The 23,857-nt window shown below is 35.4% G+C and overlaps 1 protein-coding gene across 2 annotated transcripts in view; it reads right to left on the bottom strand.

The window, feature by feature from the left end:
• LOC150102550 (cytoplasmic dynein 2 light intermediate chain 1) overlaps nucleotides 1-23,857 on the bottom strand; it is a 372,826-nt gene that overhangs the window by 230,683 nt on the left and 118,286 nt on the right. For both annotated transcript variants that reach the window (XM_090398816.1, XM_090398815.1), the window contains one exon: nucleotides 17,663-17,767. In XM_090398816.1, coding sequence (XP_090254942.1) covers nucleotides 17,663-17,767 — 105 coding nt within the window. The remainder of the gene's footprint in view (nucleotides 1-17,662; nucleotides 17,768-23,857) is intronic.

Raw genomic sequence — 23,857 nt, 5'->3', positions numbered from 1 at the left:
GAAAGAACTCCTTAGGATTCTTTTTGGCTTCATTAGCTAACTGCTGTTCATGCCTCTCTTTAGCTACCCTCACCAACCAAGTCACCCTCCTTGCCTGGTCTTTGTAGACCTCATGGAATTGGTTATTTCCACTTCTCCTATGCTGCCTCCACAATGCCCTCTTTCTCTGTATCGCATGCTTAATCTCTTTATTCATCCATCTCTTACCTATCTTATTTAACCTTCTCACCCTTGGAATACACTTAGACATTGCATCTACTAGATAGTTTTTGAAAATCTCCCAAGCTGCACTGATCTCTTTTCCAGTTAACTCCTCATTCCATATTACACCTGCAAGCTGTCTCCTGAGCTCTTCCTAATCACCCCCCCCCCTTGTAGTTCCACATATACCCTTTTCTCACAGAGGTCTTCACACTGCTGGCAACCACCCAGGTAATCACCTCATGGTCACTCTCACCAATTGGTGGATGATTTGACACCTCATTTATAATTACATCCTCTGATGAGATGACCAAATCCAGACCCTCAATCCTCGCGTGCCCTCTGTTACATACTATCTGAGGTAGATATCCCTCAAAAACTCAAGAAACTCATTTTCTTTATTTCCAGTTGCTATCTCATCATTCCAGTCTATATTGCCATAATTAAAATTGCCCATAATGATCACCCTTTTCTTATTTGCTTGACTAATTTGATTATACGTTTCATTATCGCCACCATCCACATTACCTGGTCTATAACAACATCCAACTAAGTATTTGATTCCATTCACTTCTATCTCACACCATACTGCCTCAAAACCACTGACACTATTTCCCTCTTGCATCTCCACTTTATATGGACATAACTCTTTCTCTATCATCAATAGCACCCCCCCTCCCTTTTTACCCCTTCTATCTTCATGAAACACGTCATACCCTTCCATCTCTATTCCTGTCAGGATGTCGTCCTCTTCCAAACATGTCTCACTTATTCCGACAATCTTTGGGTGAACAGATGCAATTAATGCAACCATTTCATCTGCCTTGTTTCTTATACTGCTAGCATTTGTATACAAACACCACAGCTCATTTCTGGGTCTACAGCTTGTTCCACTGATACCACTCACTTGATGTGATCTCTCCATGCTCGACCTGGAGCCATTTCCCTTTCTGTTTATCTATTTTAAAACCCTTTTCAATTCCAACTGTTTCCTCTTGATCCCAGGTCATTCCATTTCTTTCCTGTCTACACATGCTCTCACCTCCTCTCGGAGCATCCACCTTTCTCATGCTGTGTACCCCCTGTCCACCCTGTGCCTCCCCATTTCCCTGCTCCTCTTGCACACCCATTATCTCATTTTCTATACTCATACCACTCACTTCCTCATTCATAACCACCTCTTCAATCTCTCCTGTCTTACTCTCCTGCTCTTCCACATCACTTCCCACTTGATCTGATTCATTCTCTCTCACTCTACTCAATTCTCTACTTTCCAGCAACAGTCTCTCCAAGCGACTCACACCATAACCACTCAAATGCAGTCCATTGCTCCCATACAGTTCACTTCTTCCTTCAAACTCATTCCACACATTAACAAACTGTACTCCCATCTCCTCACACATTTCAGCCAGCATATCATTCATAATCCTTGCTCTCCACCTCATCTCACCACAGTCATACCTAGGCAACATGCTGACTACCTTTCCTGTCACACTATTCTCTTTTATTCTTCTAAGCAGCCTCCTGACATCCATCTGACTTGTTCTTTGTCCTCTGTCAAATCATTCGTGCCGATTAAAACCATCAACTCCTTTGCTCGCTCCCTCCTTATATCCAATGCCTCAATCACTCAACTCATTTTACCACCTGGAAAACATACCTTGTGCATCCTATCATCCAGCACACCTTCAATAACGGAGTCGCCATATAATGCCACTTGTTCATCTTTCATTGCTACATTTAAATTGTTCTGTGTCTCAATTTTTTTTAAAAAAATTAATCCGTACTGGATAGGAAAAGGAAAAGAACATATCTGATTGATGTGTACTTTTCCTTTTTGATGAATGAGAACTGATTAGAACTTAGGTTTTTGCCTGTTGCAAAATCCACAGGCATACAAGTGTAGGATATCTGCTATTTTAATAAATTAAAATGTGAAGCAGTTGTCATGCATATTTGTATATGAATATGAAACAAACTGTGCTGAAGATCAGTTAAAAAGTTAAAAGTGATGTGATTATGTACAGTCCAATGAAGTACCTATTAAGCGATATAAACATATATGTATTATTAAAGTGAAATTTGTTGTTTTGCACGTCAACCAGGGTCATGCTATGTTTCAAATCTATACGATTTGTTTTTAATAGGCATCTAGTTTCACATAAATGCTATTTTATGGATTTTTGATTTAACAGATCAATTTTATACACACACTCATCCCTCTATTTATTCCTTTAAATCAAAGATACAGTGTATTTGGAATTGGCAGAGTTAGTGGTTGGATGAGAGTAAAACTTTGAGCAGAAGATAATGCCTAGTTTGTTGGAAGCAGATGAAGAAGAGGTCTGAAGATAAATGCCAGTTCAAGGAAGGATGGAAGGAGAGGGGGAGAGAGAGAGAGAGAGAGAGATGATCCTGTTGGTGATTTGTGTATTACTGCAGGTATGGATTTATGAGGTGAGATCACTTTTGTGGTTGAGAGAGACAAATCTGCATTTTTGTAGAGTTGAAGGGATCAGGTTATCCTCACCCCATTGCAAGATGACATGGATATCAGTGTTTAATATGTGGTTATACACAATCTTGAAGCATGGGATGTTTGAATACTGCATGGTTTGTTGCATAAGGACAAATGCAGTATACTATCATCTTTTTTTTTTTTTGATAACAACCACAAGCATATACAAGTGTAGGATACCTGCTGTTTAGTGATATCAGATTATCTTTTTTTTTTTTTTTTTTTAGCACGGCCAATTTTAAATAAATAAATAAATAAAAAGAAAAGAAAAGAATAACTTATAATTTTATTATATATGTAAACAGTTCCTAAATGTATGGCAAAAATACATTATTTCCTGTAATCAGAAATATCTTTACTAATGTTACATCCAACAGAAACTTTTATATAGTTATCACCTGTCACAAACTGTTTAATTGTGTTATTTCTTTGTAAAAAAGACTCACTTGAATTTAGTTTTTATTTCTGTAACTTAAACTTGAGAGAAGAAAATATTAAATTTTCCGATGATGTTTTCGCATAATTAAAAAAACTATAGTCTTGTTTACAAGTGATGATTTTGCTTTCATTTCACAGCCAAGTTATTTTCCTCGCCAGGCAGTCATGTGCTTGTGCAAGAAGTTTGTTGTATTTCTTAACAGAGGAAGTTGATATACTAAGAGAGCAAAAGAATAGAACAGCTGTTGTGTTGATTAGAAGAGAATATGTTCTGAAAATTTTGAAGTTCAGAGTAGAAATATAGTTTAAAGGAATTCTTAAGCCAAAAAGGTGGAAAAGAGTGCTATGAGGAAATAAACAGTTATCCCAAAAGCAGCAGCAAAATTTCTTTCAAAGGAAGCTAAGTTGCAGTATAGATAAAAGTGATAATATAGTTTCTCCCAAAGCAACAGACAGTTCTTTTTGATATGTTAAGCAGCAAATGTATTCTAGTTAAATACTGTAATCTTGAAAGTGATAAATTTTTTGGTTGTCAAGTATAAGGAAGAAATTTTTCATAAGAAAAAGGGAAGTTTAAAATTATTTTTGTATTTCAAGGAAATAAAAAAAAAGAACTGATGCGTTAAAGACAATATGAAAGAAAAAACATGTTCTTTCTTAAGGAAGGTTACATGCAAATTAAATTTTTCTTTTCAAAGAAGTTATGAGTTAGCTAATTATATTTGAATGGCTATTGTTGATTGGAAGAAATTGTGCTTTATAAGTCTGAAGTTAACTACTTTTGCTTATGTATGTTTTAATCAGATCCTGTGAAGAAAAGAAACGCTATGTGATGTTTATTTGCTTTGGGTATGATGTTAAGTTTGTGGGCCCATTTTCTCTTTTTCCTTTTCCCCTCTTTTACCTTGCAGTGTTGAGACTTTTCTATTCATTTAACCGCACCGTACACAAGGATAAGGTGGTCAGCCCTATGCCTACCAGTGTATCCTGTGTCTGTAGAAGCATTGCATTCTCAAGGCCAGTTTTCCTGCTTGCAGGATGAAAAACCCCAGATAAACTAAGTAGAAAAACCCTGCTGTCCACACCCAAGACTGGCTGCTAACTTGGCTAGGTCTGAGAAAGTTCCTATGCTCCTCACGGCAGTGACAGAGATTGAACCCGGGACACTCCCTTCCCAGGCATATGGTCGCAAAGTGCATAGCCACTAGGTAACCACATGGACGCCCATTTTCTCTTTAGGAGATGTTTTATTTATAATGCAGATTTGTATACAGCCCTTATATAACATTTTACACACACTGTTACAACTATTACAGCTTAAATTTACATGAATATCATTTGTTTCTAAATAAAGACATTAATTTTGAATTTTTTTTTGTCTCTCACCCAATCGCTTAAGTTAACTTTTTATGACAAAATCCTGGATCCAAATCTATGATATTACCTGAAAAAGTTAATAAATCTCTCAGGAATATCACAGACGACAACACAAATATTGTGCTCTGTTTTTTTCAGGTATGGTAGGAGATGATTAGCCTTGGTTATCTATGTAACAGCTGAAGAAGAAGAATAATAATTTCAGGTTAGTTTTATCATTAATGCTGTAACAGTGGTGGTATCTGGATGAAAGAGAGGTGGAAGCACAGGAAAGCAGAAGATGCATTTGATAGCACCTTAACAAATGACCATTAGGCATGACTTTCATTTGGACAGGATGTAAGTTTAATGGTATTGGCCCTTACAAAGTCAGATGTCAATTTGATGAGAGACACTTTGTTTATTATATGCTTCAGTGTATGCTAAGTACGAAGGTGGGATTATTGTTGTAAGCTACCTGCGATATGCTGAATTTTTTTCTTTGACTGCTTTGGAACACCTTTTCTTAAACTATGGCTTAGAAAGAAGGCGAGAATTTAGGAACGAATATGAAATAAAGGACTTTATGCTACTGAGGCTAATTTCAATGACTCACTTAGAGCAGTTGTTTGAATCATAAGAGTGGAAAATAGAAAGTACTATTTCTATTTTATTTATTTGCAGTACTAAACAATGAATTTGGGAGAGCTGGAAGGAGGGCATTCTTGTGAGTGAGGAAACCTGCATAAGACAGGGATCTAAGTTATAGTAGAGATACCCTTTATAGCATATCTGGAAGGAGAACTAGTTAAGAAAAGTTCAAGGGTATTGTCAGAGTGTAGCGTTATCAGGTACTCAGATTGGTAGATGTACAATTTTGCATTAGATTAATGCTTATAGCATAAACTACTACATCTTGGTCAATGGTATTGTAAAAGAGAAGCCAGTTGGAATTGTGGACATCAAGGTCAAATTGTAAGATGACTGCAGCACTACTTGGATAGCTGGATTGCAGAAAATCGAATTTCAGGAATATGAAGAGGTCTGAGTGGTTTTCTTCATGAATTTTTAATGGAACTTCTGCCATTATCATAATTATTATACACACATATTCGCAAGAATATATTAATTTTATTACTACAACATTTCAACAAGAAACTAACTGCTCATCATTAGTGCATCAGCATAATCACAAGTGAAACTACAACAAAGAATGTTAATCCCATTTATAGAGTATTGGGGGTGCTTAAGGGTCAAAGCTGTATAACTGAGAGGAGACCTCTACATAGCCTTTAAGGGAATGCGGAGAACCGACCAGGGCTTCTAACCTAATGTCTAATCCTCACCTTCTCATGGTGCACCATGTTGGGTATCTACCTGGATACCGAACGAACGAGGATGGGCTGGCAATTTAGGATTTAGCCGACCAACTTGTATTCTTATTGACTTAAACCAAAATACAAAATGATGGTACAACATGACAAAATTTCATGCCGGCTGGGGAATCGCAAGGTTAAACAAAGCATCTGTTGTGTTCACCAGGGAACCAGGGCAAACAGCGAAAAGTCAGCTACTGGAACAAATCTAAAAACACACCACAACTCAACATGAGTTAAGGATCGGTACTAGCAACATAAGAAGCCTGAATGGCAAAGAAATGGAGCTAGCTGAGGAATTAGATAAGTACCAGGGGTGACTGAAACAAAAAAGACAAAAATTGGTGATATCTTTCTGAGCAATTAATACAAAATGTTACATTCAGGCAATGACAATCAAGAAAAAGATTTGAGGCTTTAGAGAAAGCAACTTACACAATGAAACAGGAAAAGTTGGTAGGAAATGATTGTCAGACATACAAAAATATTTTGGGAAAATTTGAAGAAAAGAGGAAAACTAATAATAATGGCAAAAAAGCCGTAATTATAATAATGGCAAATACGTTTTGAATTTCTGCTCAGGACATGGACTGGTTATTACTAACACCATGTTCCAACATAAAAATGTCAACAAATTCACATGGAAAGAAGAGGCAAGGAATAAGAAAAGTCTCACTGACTATGTTATTGTTGATAGTGATGTTTTCTTCCTAGTGCAGGACACCAGAGTATACAGAGGATCTGAAATTGGAAGTGATCACCATTTAGTCTTGAGCAGGATAAAACTGAATTTCATTTTGAAAAGAAGAACATGTTTTATTCGTTTTAAAGCGAATAAAAGTTGAGCAGCTCTCAGATGTGAACTGTAGACTAAAATACACAAAGATTATTGAAGAAAAAATGAAAGAGTTTGAGAACAGGAACCAAACATTGCAGATTCAGTGGCAAGCTCTGAAGAAAACACTGATTGATTCAGCCAAAGGGGGTATGTGGTTAGGTTATCTGCAAGGATAGAAAAATCAGTTAAACAGGCAGTGAAGGAAAAGAAGAAAGCATATCAAAAGTTCTTGTCAAATAAGTCAGCTTGTGCTCTTAGAGAATACAGAGACAAATGTAAGAAAGCCAAACACTGTGTAAAACTAGCAAAACAAAAGTCATGGGAAGACTTTGGTTAGAACATAGAAATTAAATATCAACAAAGTGGCAGGATATTCTGGAAGTTGTTGAAGTTGAGAAAAGAGTGTTGTAAATGGAATTAGAGATGATAAAAGTGACATGAAAACTGGAGAAAAAGATATCCTTGAAGTATGGAGTAATTACTTCGAAAAATTGCTAAATGAAACAAGCAGTGATAGCACAGTGGTAAAAAACACTCAACTGGCATACAGTCAGGAATACATATCGATACTTGAAGTAGAAAAAGCCATCAAAGGGTTGAAATATGGAAAGGCAACTGGACTAGATGATATTAGACCAGAAATGCTAAAGTATGGAGGTATAAAAGTCTTACAGTGGTTGCACTACAGAGTTCAGAAAGCCTGGACAGATGGACGAATTTCCGATGATTGGAGTAGAGCTCTAATAGTACCCGTATATAAAAAGGGAAATACAACTGAATGTGAGAATTACAGAGGTATGTCCCTACTGAGTGTTCCTGGCAAGATCTATGCAAGCATACTTGAGAAACGGTTGAGAAGAATTGTGGAAGAAAAGCTTGGTGAAGAACAAGCTGGATTCAGGCCAAATAGAGGCTGTCAGGATCAGATCTTCACTTTATGACAAATTGTTGAGAAATCATGAGAATATTACAAAGATTTGCATTTAAATTTTGTAGATCTGGAAAAGGCATATGACAAGGTAATGTACTGCATAGATAAGCTATTCAGTACACTACAGTTAAGTGGTGTCAATGAGGCATTATATCAAGCAATACTTAGTCTTTATTTGAGTTGTAAGTCAGAAGTTAGAATTGAAGGAAGTACAGGAAGATGATTTAATGTTAAATCTGGTGTCAGACAAGGATGTACATTATCCCCTCTGTTATTCATTATCTATATGGATGACATTATGAAGGAAAGTGGTATTAAACCTGATATCAAAATTGGAGATGTTAATGTCACCTCTTTGTAACATTTATGCAGATGATGTTATACTTGTAACTAAATCTGCAACAAGTCTGCAAGATTCCCTGACTAAATCGAGTAGCTGCTGTAATAGATATGGTAATGAAGGTCAGCAATAACAAGACAAAGACAATGAAAATAGGCAGAAGCACTGAAAATGTCAACTGCATGAATGGAGATCCTGTGGAACAAGTAAAAGATTTCAACTACTGAGGCACAATTTTTAGTGAAGATGGTAAATTAAATATGGAAATAGACAACAGGATCAACAAAGCTGGTATTGTAGGAAGTCAACTGAATAAATTATATGGAATAAGAGAGAAATTAGTCGGAACACTAAATTAGCTGTATACAAGACAGTGTTCAAACCAGTTTTAACTTATGGATCTGAGAGCTGGGTCAGAAGTAAAACACTTGATCAAAGACTAGAGACTGCAGATACGAGAGTCCTGAAAAAGATTAGGGGCATGAATAGATGGAATCAATTGCAATATCATATTAAAAATGAGGATATTAGGAAAGAACTAGACATTGTCAGCATCCAGGAATGCGTTAGCAGAGCTAATATCAGGTGGTATGATCACTTAAACAGAATGGCGAGGAAAGATTAGCAAAACAAGTGTTCTCTGTCAGGTTGGCAGGAAAACGACCCAGAGGAAGACAAAATACAAGTGGATTGATACGGTAAAAAGTGCCTTACATGATAGAAATGTAAGATCTGATAATGTTGGGGTCTTGACAAGTAACAGACTGATTTGGAGGAAAATTGTAGATAGGAAGTTAGTAATGAGGTAAATTTTTCATCTAGTACTAACATATCCTGTACAGATCATACTGTTTGTACAAAGTATGAGTGGAAGCACTTACACCGAACTTGGTCTACCAGGGAGAGGGGGTAGGGTGGGTAGGCGAGGGAGAGGGCTGTGTAATCTTTTATGGATAGTAACCAAGAGGAGATTTTGTTGACAGGGAAAAAAGTAGGAACTAAATTATATCTTTTCAAGATCTTAGCAGAGATGCCAGAAATATATGGGATAGGGACTCCCTGCACAGGTTGATGGTTTTTGGCAATGGGCTTGTAAGAGTCCAAGATGCATTTAAACTACCTTGAGCGAAACCATTCTGTAGTAAGATGCACTGGATGGTGTTCAATTCTTGTTGGAAAGCTAGCAAATTAGAGCAAATAACGTGCTCTTTTTTTAATATAATTTTTTTAATGCAATGCTGTATCATTTCATTATGTAATTAAATTTAATTTGCTGCACAGCTTCAGGGTTTTTGGTGATGGGTTTGTAAAAGTCCAAGATGTATGTCAATTACCTTGAGGTGAAACTATTCTGTAGTAAGATCTACTGGATGGTGTTCAATTCTTGTTGGAGAGCTTGGAAATTAGAGCAAATAACATGTGTTCTTCTTTTTAATATAATTTTTTAATACAATTCTGTGTCATTTCATTATGCAATTAAATTTAATTTTATTTCAAATTACCTAGTTTTAAATTTAAACCTTAATTGTAATCTTATTTATTGTAACCACCTACTAGGTGGCATGCGGCTCAGCTCTGTAAACAGGATTAACATTCTTTGTTGTAGCTTCACCTTGTGATCAATTGTGTTCAACCAGAAACTAACTGGTCATCATCATGCATCAGTATGATGCATGATGATGACCAGTTAGCTTCTGGTTGAACACTGGCAGTAATAAAATTACTATATTCTTGTGAATAATGTATGTATAATAAAACTAGAGTGGTTTTTGGAATTTTCAGAACAGTAAATACAGTACATCAAATGTTACTGAGTGAACCAATGAAACCTTGAGCCAGATGAGATCAAAAGCAGGGGATTCTAAATTAAGTATTCTCTGGCAAGCAATGTTGTTTTAAGGATACTTGTGACATAAGACTGAATAATATATGCACGTAAACACAAGAAAGATATTTAATTAACCAAATATTTCGGTCTGGAAATAGCAGACCATCCTCAGTAGTATTACAAGAACAGTTTAAAAAAAAAAAATACAAGCTAGAATACTAACAATAGATCATTAAAAATAGAACACAGCGCGTGATGTTATATCACTAAGTATGAAATGGAATATTTTGAAGTAGAGACTTGATTGGAAAAAAAAAAATTAATGATAAAAAACATTAATTTTGATATCTCGAAGCAAAAGAGAAAGTTTTCTTCTGTAATTTGCTGAGTCCACTTAAGGCCAAACTTCATCCTTCCAACATACCTCCTTCTGAAATGAAATCTTTACAATCCTTGAGAAAAAATAATCACCTCATTATCAAAAAAGCTGACAAGGGAAAAGCAACAGTAGTTATGGACTCAGCAAATTACAGAAGAAAACTTTCTCTTTTGCTTCGAGATCGCTCCACATATCAAGAAATTGATTATAATCCAACCAACAGACAACTAAAGAAATTAAATTCTCTCTTAGATGAAGTCATCAGTTTAGATAAAGACACAATTGAAATACTTAAAACTCATTTTGCAAGACCTCCTAGATTTTATGGTCTTCCAAAAATCCATAAGATTGACTATCCTCTTCGTCCAATAGTAGATTGTATTGACTCTCCTACTTACCGTATAGCCAAATATCTAGCTAAATTATTGAAATCTTACATTTGGCAACTCTAATTCTTTTTTAAAAAACTCCTCAGATTTCTTAGAAAAATTAAAAAATGTCTCATTACAACCTACAGATCTTATGGTTAGCTTTGATATAGAATCTTTATATACCAATGTACTTCTCAAGGAAACTTTAAAATTACTTGCTGACATCTTTCCTGAAGACATTATAAAACTATTCAATTTCGTAATACATTCTGAATATTTCGTATGTCAAAATAAATTTTACAGCCAAGTAGAAGGAACGGCCATGGAAAGTCCTCTTTCTCCTACTTTAGCCAACTTTTATTTAGAACATTTAGAAAAAGTCCTCTTCTCATCTATTTATCCTCAACCATCTTTTTGGGTAAGATATATAGATGACATCTTTACTATTTGGCCTCACAGCAAAAACTGTTTACTTTCTTTTTTAAACAGTATTAATTCCTTGCATCATCGTATAAAGTTTACTATGGAAATAGAAGAAAACAACCAGTTATCTCTTTTAGACGTTCTCCTCATCCGGTCAGTCACCTTCAAATATTCTTACTACTATAGTATACAGGAAACCAACGTTCACAGGTCATTATATTCTTAAAGAATCAGCCCATCATCCATGTCAAAAAACAGGAATTATAAAATGCCTCATCAGAAGAGCCAAAACTAATTGTTCTACTTTTGATTATCTATAGAAAGAACTTTCTACTATCCAACAACACATGAAACTCAACGGCTTTTCTCAAAAAAGTTCTCAACATCTTCTCAATTCTTATAATCCTCCACAAAACAACAAAGTATCAATACTTTGAGTGCCTATTCCTTATATCTCCGGTATTTCAGAACCTATTGCAATAATTTTAAAGAAATATGATTTAACAGCTACGTATTCACCTATTAACAAATTGTCTTCTCATTTTCCTTCTCCTAAAGACAAACACTCAATTTTATCTCTTCCTGGAGCTTATCAAATTCCTTGCAACTGTGATCTCTCCTATTTTGGATAGACTGGACGTTCTCTTGAAAAAAGAATCCAAGAACATCAATCTGCCATTCTTCACAGCAAACCTGAAAAGTCTGGATTGGCACAACACGGGATTGAAACTGACCACAGCATCTTTTGGTCCAGGACTCGCCTCTTACATAGATCCCATTATAGGTTCGAATGTTTGTTCAAGGAAAGCATGGAGGCCTTGCTCTATCGTCCCAACCAGAATCGCAATGACTGTATATCTATATCAAAAATCTGGGAAAGTCTAATCAAGATTACTCGTTAAATTTTTTTTTTTTTTTTCCAATCAAGTCACTTCATCAAAATATTCCGTTTCATACTTAGTGATATAACATCACATGGTGTGTTATATTTTTAACGATCTATTGTTAGTATTCTAGCTTGTATTTTTTTTTTTAAACTGTTCTTGTAATACCACTGAGGATGGTCTGCTATTTCCAGAATGAAATATTTGGTTAATTAAATATCTATCTTGTGTTAATGTGCATATATCACTCTGGCAAGCAATGTCTGATCTCACAGAGGCTTTTTTAATTTATTAAAATCAATTTTAATAAATTATAAAATCGATTACTGATTTTTGTCATATTTTATAATTTTTTTAATTTCTCCTAATGAAATTTTTCTGCATAAATGGGGATTCTCTGACTGCCCCATTACTTCTCAGACACCTATACATATTATGTTATATTATACTATTATTATAGTATGGACACCTCCATGGGTCCAAAGACTCATCATGTAAGACACAAACAATCAACACAATCCATCATACCTCTCCTTGAATAGATTAACAGACAAAGCACCCACAACCGACTTGGGCAATCCATTCCACTCATTCACAACTCTACAAGCAAAAATTTACTCCTCACACCCTGACTACCCACACGTTTATTCAACTTCAAGGGATGACCCAAGTGCCAAAAAATTTCCCCTGCATCAATCCTATAAAACTCTTTAATTAACTTAAATGTTTCTATCATATCCCCTCATTTTTCTACTTTAACCACGCTACCGGCCAAGACGTCTATAGACGTCAAAGTTATCATGGATGCAAAGTGCGTATTAAAATTGTAATACCATTGATATTACATTGAAATATATGATGGATACGAGGCTTATGAGGATGCATATTTGATCCATAATGGCCAGTAAGTTGGTTAAACCAACTTCTGCAATCCACATCCATCAATCTATCCTCATTGGGAACATTCCACAGACCACTCACCATCTTGGTCACTTGTCTCTGAACCATCTCCATAGCTTCCTCAACCCTAAGAAATCCAGAGACCAGACCTCAGCAAAGTAATCCAGTTGTGGATGTATCAAAGCCTTATAAAGTGGAATAACTTTCTTATCTCTACTTGTTAGTGTGTTCTTCAATAGCCAAGTAATCTTATGAGCTACTTTAGCAACCTTAACAATATGTAATCTAAATTTAACTCTCTCTCTCTCTCTCTCTCTCTCTGTCTACCATCATCCCTAAATCTCTAGCTTCATCAATTTCTTAATACAGTTCCAACAGTGTTGAACACAGCTTGTAATCTATTTATCCCAAAATGCATAACTTTACATTCCTTCACATTAAACTGTCACCCATTAACTTTTGCCCATGCTGAGAGTCTATTTAAATCATCCTGCAAGTTCTCATTATTGCACTAATTAACTATTACTCTATCTAACTTTGTATCATCAACAAACAACTAAATATTTCCTTTTAGTTTATTTCCTCTATTATTTATGTACAAATTAGACAGTAGTGGTCCCAGCACTGAACCTTGCACCACACCACCTGTTTTCATAGATACCTGTTTTCACCTTCATTCTGCCTCTCCATAAACCACTTTTGATTGTGTCGAGTATATTCATCTCCATTTGTTTCTAATTCGTGTAACAAAGTTCTATGTGATATTCTGTGCAATGTTTTGCAAAATCCAGCAGAATCATCATGTAACCATTACCTTCATCCAACTCTACTGTTACTTCATAATAAAAAGATAGTGAATTACTACAGTATGATCGATCCTTCAAAAAGCAATGTTTCCCCTCATACAGTATCATATTTTTATCCACCCATTTTGAATTCTCTTTTTGACCAATTTTTCCAGTACTTTTACCACCACACCCAAGATACTGATTTGTCTATAATTTGCTACTGCAGTCTCAGAACCTTCCTTATGCACAGAAATTATTTTGCCCTCTTTACACTTTCTTGGAACTCTAAAAGAGCTGAAACTTAAATTAAAGAGCCAAGTCAGAGGCATTGCCAGTTACCTTGCACATTCTCGTAAAACCCCAGCTGATATCCCATTTAATCCCACAGCTGTATTTACATTGAGATTCTGCATTATCCTATGACACTCCAATTTATCCATCTCTTTTCTTACATTAATGTCTGTCACATATGTTGAAGCAGTAACTTAACTAGGATGATATATCTTTGCAAAGTGGTCACTGAGTAACACCACTATTTTATCTGCTTCCGTCACCTCATGACAATCACATCACCACTAAGGTTAATCTTCCATAGTCATTCTTCCTCTTACTTACCACATATTGATAGAACTGTATGGAATTTCCTTTAGCCTGCTCAGTGACCTTTCTTACCATGTTGGGGTCACCTTTCTTCCCTGACCCTTGTACTTTTCATGAGTTTGCTTGTCACATTTCTTCTTATATGCCCTGCACATCATTTTCTTCTTCTGCAGCTCATGTTTAATGATATTTCTCATTCATCTAATTCATACCTAATTAACTCTCCTTACTGTAGGTATGCAATTTAATATTGCTTCCTCTAGATCAGTGTTTCTCAACCTTTTTTTGGATCATGCCCCACCTCAACGTCTCAAAGATCCTCTAGCATAATAGTCAGCCAAATTCTGAAAAAGTATAATATAAATATGTACATGTACATTTTCTAATTGCCCCCCCAAAATCTTCAAATTGCCCCCCTTTGAGGCGTATGCCCTGCGTTGAGAAACACTGCTCTAGATGATCCTTAATTATCTCTCATGCACAATCACCACTAAGGTTAATCTTCCATAGTCATTCTTCCTCTTACTTACTTACTACATATTGAAAGAATTGTATAGAATTTCTTTTGGCCTGCTCAGCTAGATTCTTCTGGTAATCTGATTTTGCCTTTCTTACAATGTTGGTCACCTTTCTTGCTTGACCCTTGTACTGTTCATTAGTTTGCTAGTACATTTCTCCTTATATACCCTGCACAGCATTTTCTTCTTCTGCAGCTCATGTTTAATGATATTTCTCTTCCATCTAACTCATACCTGATTAACCCTCCTTACCTTAGGTATGTAATTTAATATTGCTTCCTCTAGATGATCCTTATCTCGCATGCACTACTAAAATCTTTCCCTTGCAAAGGTTTATGACATGGCACTTGTCTTGTAATTCCACATTTACCTCTTTCCTGATATAATATTCTTCATATTTTACGATCACCGAAGTCAAGATTTCATGGTCACTTTCGCCAATCTGAAGCAATGTTGGCCACCTAGGTTATGAACATCTCTTCTGATCCTATGACCAGGTCCAATACTCTCAATCCCTAGTCCCCTTCATCAGATGCTGACTCAAGTAATTATCTCTCAGTATTGGTATGAATTCCATTTCCTTCCTGCCATGTGATCTTTATTCCTTCCAGTCTTTATCTACACAGGTGAAGTCCCACACATAATAATCACTCAATCTGTAATCATCGTATCCGTAAATCCACAAATCCTACATCATTCCTTCTGTGCAAGCTACATATTGATTCATTTGCTACCAACATCGTCCTCTTGTCCATGCAGTTAGCCTAGTGACTTTGCGCTTCGCAACCATATGCCTGGGGAAGGAGTGTCCTAGGTTCGATTCCTGTCAACGACATGAGGAGCTCAAGGATCTTCCTCACCCATAGCCAAGTTAGCAGGTCTTGGGCATGGATAGCAGGGTTTTTTCTGCCAGTTTATCTGGTATTTTTCATCCCGCTAGCAGGCAAACCGGTCCAAGGACACACACGGATTACAGTCATGAATACTGACCCAGCCATAGGTCTGATTCGTCAGCCTATGCTGGTTCCAGAGCCCGGATAAAATTTAGGGGGACTAGATGGTACCGTGAACTCCCGTATAAAGGGGGAACACTGTATCATCACAAGGAATTTATTTATCGTCCTCTTCCTCAGTTCGCCTCTATCATAGTGTGGCAGGAGACTTCATCTAACAACTCCTTTACATCTTCCCTCATAGAATACTTCTCACCTCTCAAATGATTTGTGCCAACTAAGACAATCAGTTCTTTTGCCTTACCTTTTTGCATCCCAATAGCATGACTAATATCATGATATTATATTATATTATATTATCCTTTCCTTTAGTGTTACACGGTGATCAGCATTTATTTTAGACAAATTATGGACTCTACAACCATGTTAGAAATAATTATTTTATTCTGTTATTATTGTTTATTTATTATTATCTGTTATTTTATCCTATATCCTATATTTTATCCTATGAGAAAAAAGAACATGTCCGCATGGTTAGCCTAGTGGCTATGTGCTTCACAACCATATGCCTGGGAAAAGAGTGTCCTGGGTTCAATTCCCATCGTTGACGTGAAGAGCTTAAGGATCTTCATGAGACATAACCAATTTAGCTGGTCTTGGGCATGGATAGCAGGGTTTTTCTCCCCAGTTTATCTGGGGTTTTTCCTCCCGCATGCAGGCAAACCAATCCCATGAGCACACGCAGCTACAGCCATAGAATACACCGGGAGACATGGGGCTAGTCAACTTATCCTCAGGGCAGGTACGACTTAGAAGGGCTTAAGATAGCTCTGTAACAGGTAAGTGGGCCTAACACGTAGAAGGGAGAAGAAAAAAAGAACATAAAGGACACATTAAATATATTAATTATGGTAAAGCTGGCCTTTCTCATCATGCCCTGAACACTTTACATAGAATTGACTGGAAAAGCACCTGTTGTTTACATCACACCAAAAACATGGTATGAATGTAAATTTAAGAAGGCATGTGAAATTCTTATCAACCACTCTATTCTTAACAATAAATTGGGTCTAAAAATCCCAAGAATATGGAAGGCACATATATTTTATTTTATTTTATTTTATTTCATTTATTTATTTTATTTTCACTAGAGGTCAGGCTAACAGAATAACCATTGATCAAATCATTGTTTCTTTAGCATACTGTGTGAAATGTAATATAGCTTGTTTCTGTATATACATGTATACTCCAGATGATGACTTTAATATGAAAGTTGAAATGTCAGGAAATTAAAATAATTATTTCTAACACGGTTGTAGAGTCGATAATTCGTCTAAAATGAATTATATTATATTATGTTATATTATATTATATTATATTATAGCCTCCATAGCTCAGTCGTTATAGACAAAGCCCTTTAGTTGGAAAGACCTAGTTTTGACTCCTATCAGTGAGGAACCTTTATCTCGTCTCTTTCGATGAAAGGTGAGTTAACCAGTCTCATACGGAGGTAGGGGCTTTTTCACCCAGAAACTCAGGTTTTTTCGTCCCCCCCAGAACAGGCAAACCAGTCCCGTGAACACATGTATCTACAGACATAGGACACACTGGGAGGCACAGGGCCAATCACCTTATCCTTGAGACGGTCAGTTGCAAAAATAAGAAACCTTGACACCATAAAAGGTAGAAGAGGAGGATTAAGAAAGAAAGAAATATTATATTAACCTCACATACAAAAAGGTTGCAAAACACATACACATAAGTTTAATACACACATTAATTTAACAGTTATCAGCACCAAAAATGACTATAACTCTGACAATCAAATTACTTTCACTTTACTTTCACTAAAGAAGTCAAAGTAACTGCATATTCAGATGTGTGTGATAGTTTATTAGTTATGATGTGATATTCACTCAGAAGATTAGCATATAACAGTGATGTGATAATTCATAAGATTAGTAGTAAAACTTCAAATTTTGACAGCAACAACCTAACTTAACGGCTACACGTTACTTACTGCATCCAATCCTTTAGAACGGCGACCAAATAAATATTCTAAAGCCAAGGTTGGCTTCACATTTTCTTGTTTTTCCAAAAATCTATAAATAATACTAGATTTACCCTAGAAAGTAAATAAGAAAAAAAAACCACACATAAGATCCCAATATAGCATGATTCTACTTCATTCAAAATCTATTTTATTATTAAGATTATGATTATTATTTAATAACTCACTTTTATCTTTACCAGTAGTTTCATTAAATATTACTATGAGAACTAAAAATTATCCAAAATAACAAAGAGATTGGTTAAGTTACTCATCAAACACTTTCCGTTCTAAAATAGATTACTTACACAAAAATAAAAACACATAAAAAAAAGAGGATATATTGCAAAAGTTGGCAAAACAGCTCAAAGGATTACTTAATTGTTGAAGAACATACTGCTAAGTAAAGATAGGGAGTTCGTAACTTATTTTTAATGGTATTAACAATGCCAAATGGACTATTTCATAAAAAAGATATTTATTAACTTGCTTATATTTCGCTGAATTTGAAATCAGCATCTTCATAGCACAATACAGTATGTATATGCAACAGTGAGTAAGTGAAACAATACAAATTGTAATGGAAGATCTGAAGTCCTAATTTGACACCTTCTAATGTTGTAATATATATATATATATATATATATGAAACAGATTGAATGTCTATGGGCCAAGAGATAAAAAATATAAACATTATTTTAATTTAAATAAACTGCACAACTAGTTTCAATTTCTTAGACGACTTCTTCGGGTGCATAACATGAGGAAACTACCAACAAACACTGCGAGAGAAAATCTATATATTAAAGCATTAACGTATTAGCATTTGAAGCTATTCTTTTGTATCTCTTCATTGTTGGGCATGCCCACGCATTCAAGGTCTCGTGAATGGCAAAGTAACAATTTATACTGGATGGAGGACTATTTCTTTCGATTCTACGATTCTTCTTTCTAGTTTATCATAGCATCGGAAGATATTTTCAGATTTGTCCCATATGACTGGATGAATGATAGAGCTTTCATTGTTAGTGTCAGCAGAATTCAGCATGTAGTTTGACAGAGCACTTGCTCTGGTTCTGCCATATGTGATGTCTCTTTTATGTTCCTTTAGAAGTAATTAGATGGATTTCTCGGTCTGGCCAAAATAGGGCATGTTGCCTAGTTGCACCAAATACAGTAAATGCCAGGATATTTCGGTTGTTATGTTTTTGCCTGGGAGTACTGAACAAGGAATGGAGTTTAAGTAGAGAAGTGGAAGAAGTTAGAATGTTTTATTTTTTTGAGAACTTTGGCTAATTTTGGTGAAAGAGAACTGATATATGGTAGGCGTGTATAGCTTTTTCACTATTTCTATCTTCAATATGGCGAGGAGGTGGATTGAATAGTAACTTATTAACTGTTTGTTGGAGTAACGATTTTGCTGAAAAGTTTTAAGAAGAAATTGAAGTTCTTTGTCAATATCTTCTTTTTCACAGAGGAGGGAGCAAGCACATTTGCCTAGTATAGAAATAATATCAAGTTTTTGAGGTGGATAGTGATGGGACTGTGCATGGAGATACCTATTGGTGTGGGTGGGTTTCCTGTAAATAGAGATTTTTAATTTCTCAGATAAATGAGTGGGTTTGACATCTAGGAATGGAAGAGAGCCATCAGTCTCTAATTCTGCATTAAATTAGATTTTGGAGTGTTGACTGTTGAGATGGTCTAGGAAATTCTTTAAAGATTCAGGTCCATGATTCCAGATAGGAAGATGTCATCTATATATCTTTTCCACAATCTAGTTTCAAAGGGAATGAAGAGATAGCTTTTTCTTCAAAAGATTCCAAATATGCTGAAGATAAAGGGCATCCAGTATGGGCGATAGAGGGCTGCCCATGGCTAAACCAAAATCCTGTTTATAAATAGTGTTTTAAAACTGTATTTATATGTATTTATATGTATTTAATAACCAGAATTAACACAATTGGTTAAAACAGACATTACTCTTTATTGATAATTTATCTATTAACAGAGTAAGAACTTCTTCTGTAGGTACAATGGTCTCAATGGAGTATTTTCTTTTGAATTTTTGGTAATCCATATAATCGAAGGATTAAAGGATGAAGTGAACGAAGAGGCAATCGAATATTTCTAGAAAACTCTGTAGTTGTTTTTAGAAGGTTCTTTGTATGGTTATGGAGTTCACAAGTTGGATCTCTGCCAGGAGCAGGATGATAGTGGAATTACCTTTATCTGCAGGTAGAATATTATATCTTTGTTGATTTTTTCTATTTTTTTTTTTATTGCTTGATGTTTTCTGCTGGCGAGATATTGTCTGTAGGGGGTTTCGCATTGCTGATAATAAAAATGAATTCCATATGGAGTAAATTAGCTTCTTGATTAAGAAGGAAAGAGGTAGCCATTAAAATTTTAGTAAGTAACAGCTCCTTTGGAATGGATTTTGGTGATATCACAAAATTAAAGCCCTTATTAAGAATATTCTTTTCAACATCGGAAAGGTTGTAATTGGATTTGTTTACAATAATTTTATCAGGAGAGGTTGAAACTTTGATTTACACGATTTTTCTTGTTCTTGCTTTAGAGCTTCAAATTTTTTAATTAATTTTATTTCGAGTCTCGGAAGCTTCTAATTCGATTGTCCCTTTGATAAGTTTCCAAGTGTCACTGTCTAAAGTAAGTTCAATTGTAGCAGATAAAGGAGTTTCTGGGCAAATAAATTGTTTCATTCACAAGTTCCTTTTTAGCTGTATGGTATATTTTCTTTGCACGTTCCGTTTTAATGTTTCCAAATTACATATTTGATTTAATCTTTTATCCAGGTGTCAGCAAACCAAGTTTGTGCCTGAAATATTTTCAGGAATGGGGTAACTTGTGGTAAAAGTGGTATAAGTTCTGATCACATGCCTTAGTATCCCATAATGCAAAGCACATATCCTTATGGGTATGTATAATGCTATGCATTATGGAAAGGATCACTGCCCAGACCGGTTTCGATCTTTATTGAGGGCTACCTCAATAAAGGTCAAACATGCTATTGAAAATGCAGGTAGAATTTTCCTCACAATTGTTGTAAGTGTTGCTAGTTGTGAGAGGAGTTTTTCTAACCAAAATTTATTAAGAATTAACTACATTACTATGAAATAGACTTTGCCAATGTCATCGACTATTTTGTAAAAACAGAAAAGCAAGAAAAATAACTTATTAATTATATGAAGAGCCAAAGGCTTCAATTCGGCGACATAAACTTATTTAAGTTAAGGGATATTACATCCCATATTGTTTCATAGCCGAATAAGAAACTCAAAGAGTTTCATGCTGAATATAGTAAACATATAAAGTTCGGCGAGTCCAAGCGTAAGCAAATACCTGGAAGTGCAACACTGAGGCAACTCATGGTAAGGGTGGAGCAAGCTCCGATCACTATTCTTCATATTTCCCCATAATGCAAAACCAAGCTCCTAGAAGCTGTATCACTGTTTTACATTATGAGTGAGAGAAGGTTACTACCCAGACCGGTTTCAACCTTTATTGAGGTCTCATCAGTGAGTAGGTAGACCTAGAAATACCAAGTTTGTAGCAAACAGAACTTACATATACCCTACTATGAGAATTGCCAAGAAGGTGTCCTAATAAATTAATAATAATTAATAATTTATTAGTATTTATTAAAATAATAAAATATTTATTAATTTATTATAAATAAATTAATAATAATTAATAATTTATTAGGATACCTTCTTGGCAATTCTCATAGTAGGGTATATGTAAGTTCTGTTTGCTACAAACTTGGTATTTCTAAGGCTACCTACTCACTGATGAGGCCTCAATAAAGGCTGAAACCGGTCTGGGTAGTGACCTTCTCTCACTCATAATGTAAAACAGTAATACAGCTCCTAGGAGCTTGGTTTCACGTTATGGGGAAATATGAAGAATAGTGATCGGAGCTTGCTCCACTCTTATCATGAGTTGCCTCAGTGTTGCACTCCCTAAAGGTTCAGTTGTAACACTATCCAGGTATTTGCTTATGCTTGGACTCGCCAAACTTTATATATTTACTATATTCGGCATGAAACTCTTTGAGTTTCTTATTCGGCTATGAAACAATATGGAATGTAATATCCCTTAACTTAAATAAGAAAAATAACATTTCAGAATGTTGAAATTAAAGTTTTATTTCAAAAATAACCATAGTGTTTTATTTCTCTATACGTCGTTTTGACTTTTTGTAATATTTTTGGTATGTATTGAAAGGGTCGGCAAACTCAGGGACTGCTCCGGGTGGCAAAAGATCTACACCACTGATCATATCAAGCAATAGTTAGTCTTTATTTGAGTTGTAAGTCAGCAGTTAGAATTGAAGGAAGTACAGGTTTAATGTTAAATCTAGTGTGAGACAAGGATGTACATTATCTATATGGATCACATTATGAAAGAAAGTGGTATTAAACATGATATCAAAATTGGAGATGTTAATGTCAACTCTTTGCTTTATGCAGATGATGTTATACTTCTAAATAAATCTGCTTCAAGTCTTAAAGATTCCCTGACTAAATTGAATAACTCTTGCAATAGATTTGGTATGAAAGTCAGCAATAACAAGACAAAGACAATGAAAATAGGCAGAAGAATTGAAAATATCAACTGCATTTTGAATGGATAACCTATAGAACAAGTAAAACATTTCAGCTACTTAGGCACGATTTTTAGTGAAAATAGTAAATTAAATATGGGAATAGACAACAGAATCAACAAAGCTGGTATGGTAGGAAGTCAACTGAATAAATTTATATAGAATAAGAGAGAAATTAGTCAAAACACTAAATTAGCTGTATACAAGGCAGTGTTCAAACCAACTTAAACTTATGGATCTGAGAGCTGGGTTAGAAATAAAACACTTCACCAAAGATTAGAAGAAACCACAGATATGAGAGTCCTGAGAAAGAAAGGCGTGAACAGATGGCATCAGTGGAAATGTCATATTAAAAACAAGGATATTAGGAAAGAACTTAATATTGTTAGCATCCAGTAATGCCTTAGCAAAGCTAATCTCAGGTGATATGGTCACTTAAACAGAATGGGCGAGGAAAGATTAGCAAAACAAGTGTTCTCTGCCAGGTTGGCAAGAAAACGACTCAGAGAACGACCAAGATATAGGTGAATTGATACGGTACAAAGTGCCTTAGACAATAGAAATATAAAATCTGATAATGTTGGAGTCTTGACATGTAACAGATTGATTTGGAAGAAAATTGTAGATAGGAAGTTAGTAATGGTGTAAGTTTCTCATGCAGTACTATCATATCCTGTACACCCCCTTGAGGGTACATATCAGGAATTTGATGATGAATGATGATTTACTTGGCTTAGAAACATATTTTTGAAACAGATTGAATGACTAAAAGCCGAGAGAGAAAAATTCGAGACTCTATTTTAATTTAAATTTGATTGTTGGTAGGTCCCTCATGTTATGCACCCAAAGAAGTCTGCTAAGAAGACGAAATTAGTTGTGCAGTTTATTTAAATTAAAATAGTGTTTCTAGTTTTTATCTCTCGGCTTATAGTCATTCAATCTGTTTCAAAAATATGTCTCTCAGCCGAGGAAATCAATTATATCACATATTATAGTTACAAGAACATTAGATGAGGGAAAGGCATATACTGAAATTTTCTTAGACTTAGCAAAGGCATTTGACAGGATGCCACATGATAAGCTGATATTTAAGTTGCAACACATGGGTCTGGATGTCAGATTGGTCAACTGGATTCAGGATTGGCTGTCTGATAGTTATTAGAGAGTTGTGTATGGTGGAGCAGTTTCAAGGAGACAGAAGGTTACAAGTGGGGTCCCACAGGGCTCAGTACTAGGACCTATATTGTTTAACCTTTATATCAATGACATTGCCAGTGGATTGCAAGGGGATATTCAGTTGTTTGCAGATGATGCGAAGCTGGGAAGGATTATTAGTAATAGTGCAGATGTGGTAGCCCTGCAAGAGGATTTGAATAAGCTAGATAGATGGGCAAATGAATGGGGATTTCAGTTTAATGCAGCAAAATGTAAGGTCTTGAGGTTTGGGAAACATCGATGGGATGCTGCATACTCTATGGGAGGAGTTATACTGGAGGAAGTTGGGGAGACAAGAGATCTGGGGTTGATGATTGATA

Source organism: Typopeltis vanoorti, chromosome 10 (assembly GCF_054136105.1).
Source record: "Typopeltis vanoorti isolate ZY-2024b chromosome 10, IOZ_Tvanoo_1.0, whole genome shotgun sequence".
Lineage (NCBI taxonomy): Eukaryota > Metazoa > Arthropoda > Arachnida > Uropygi > Thelyphonidae > Typopeltis > Typopeltis vanoorti.
This window is presented reverse-complemented; position numbering and strand designations above follow the sequence as displayed.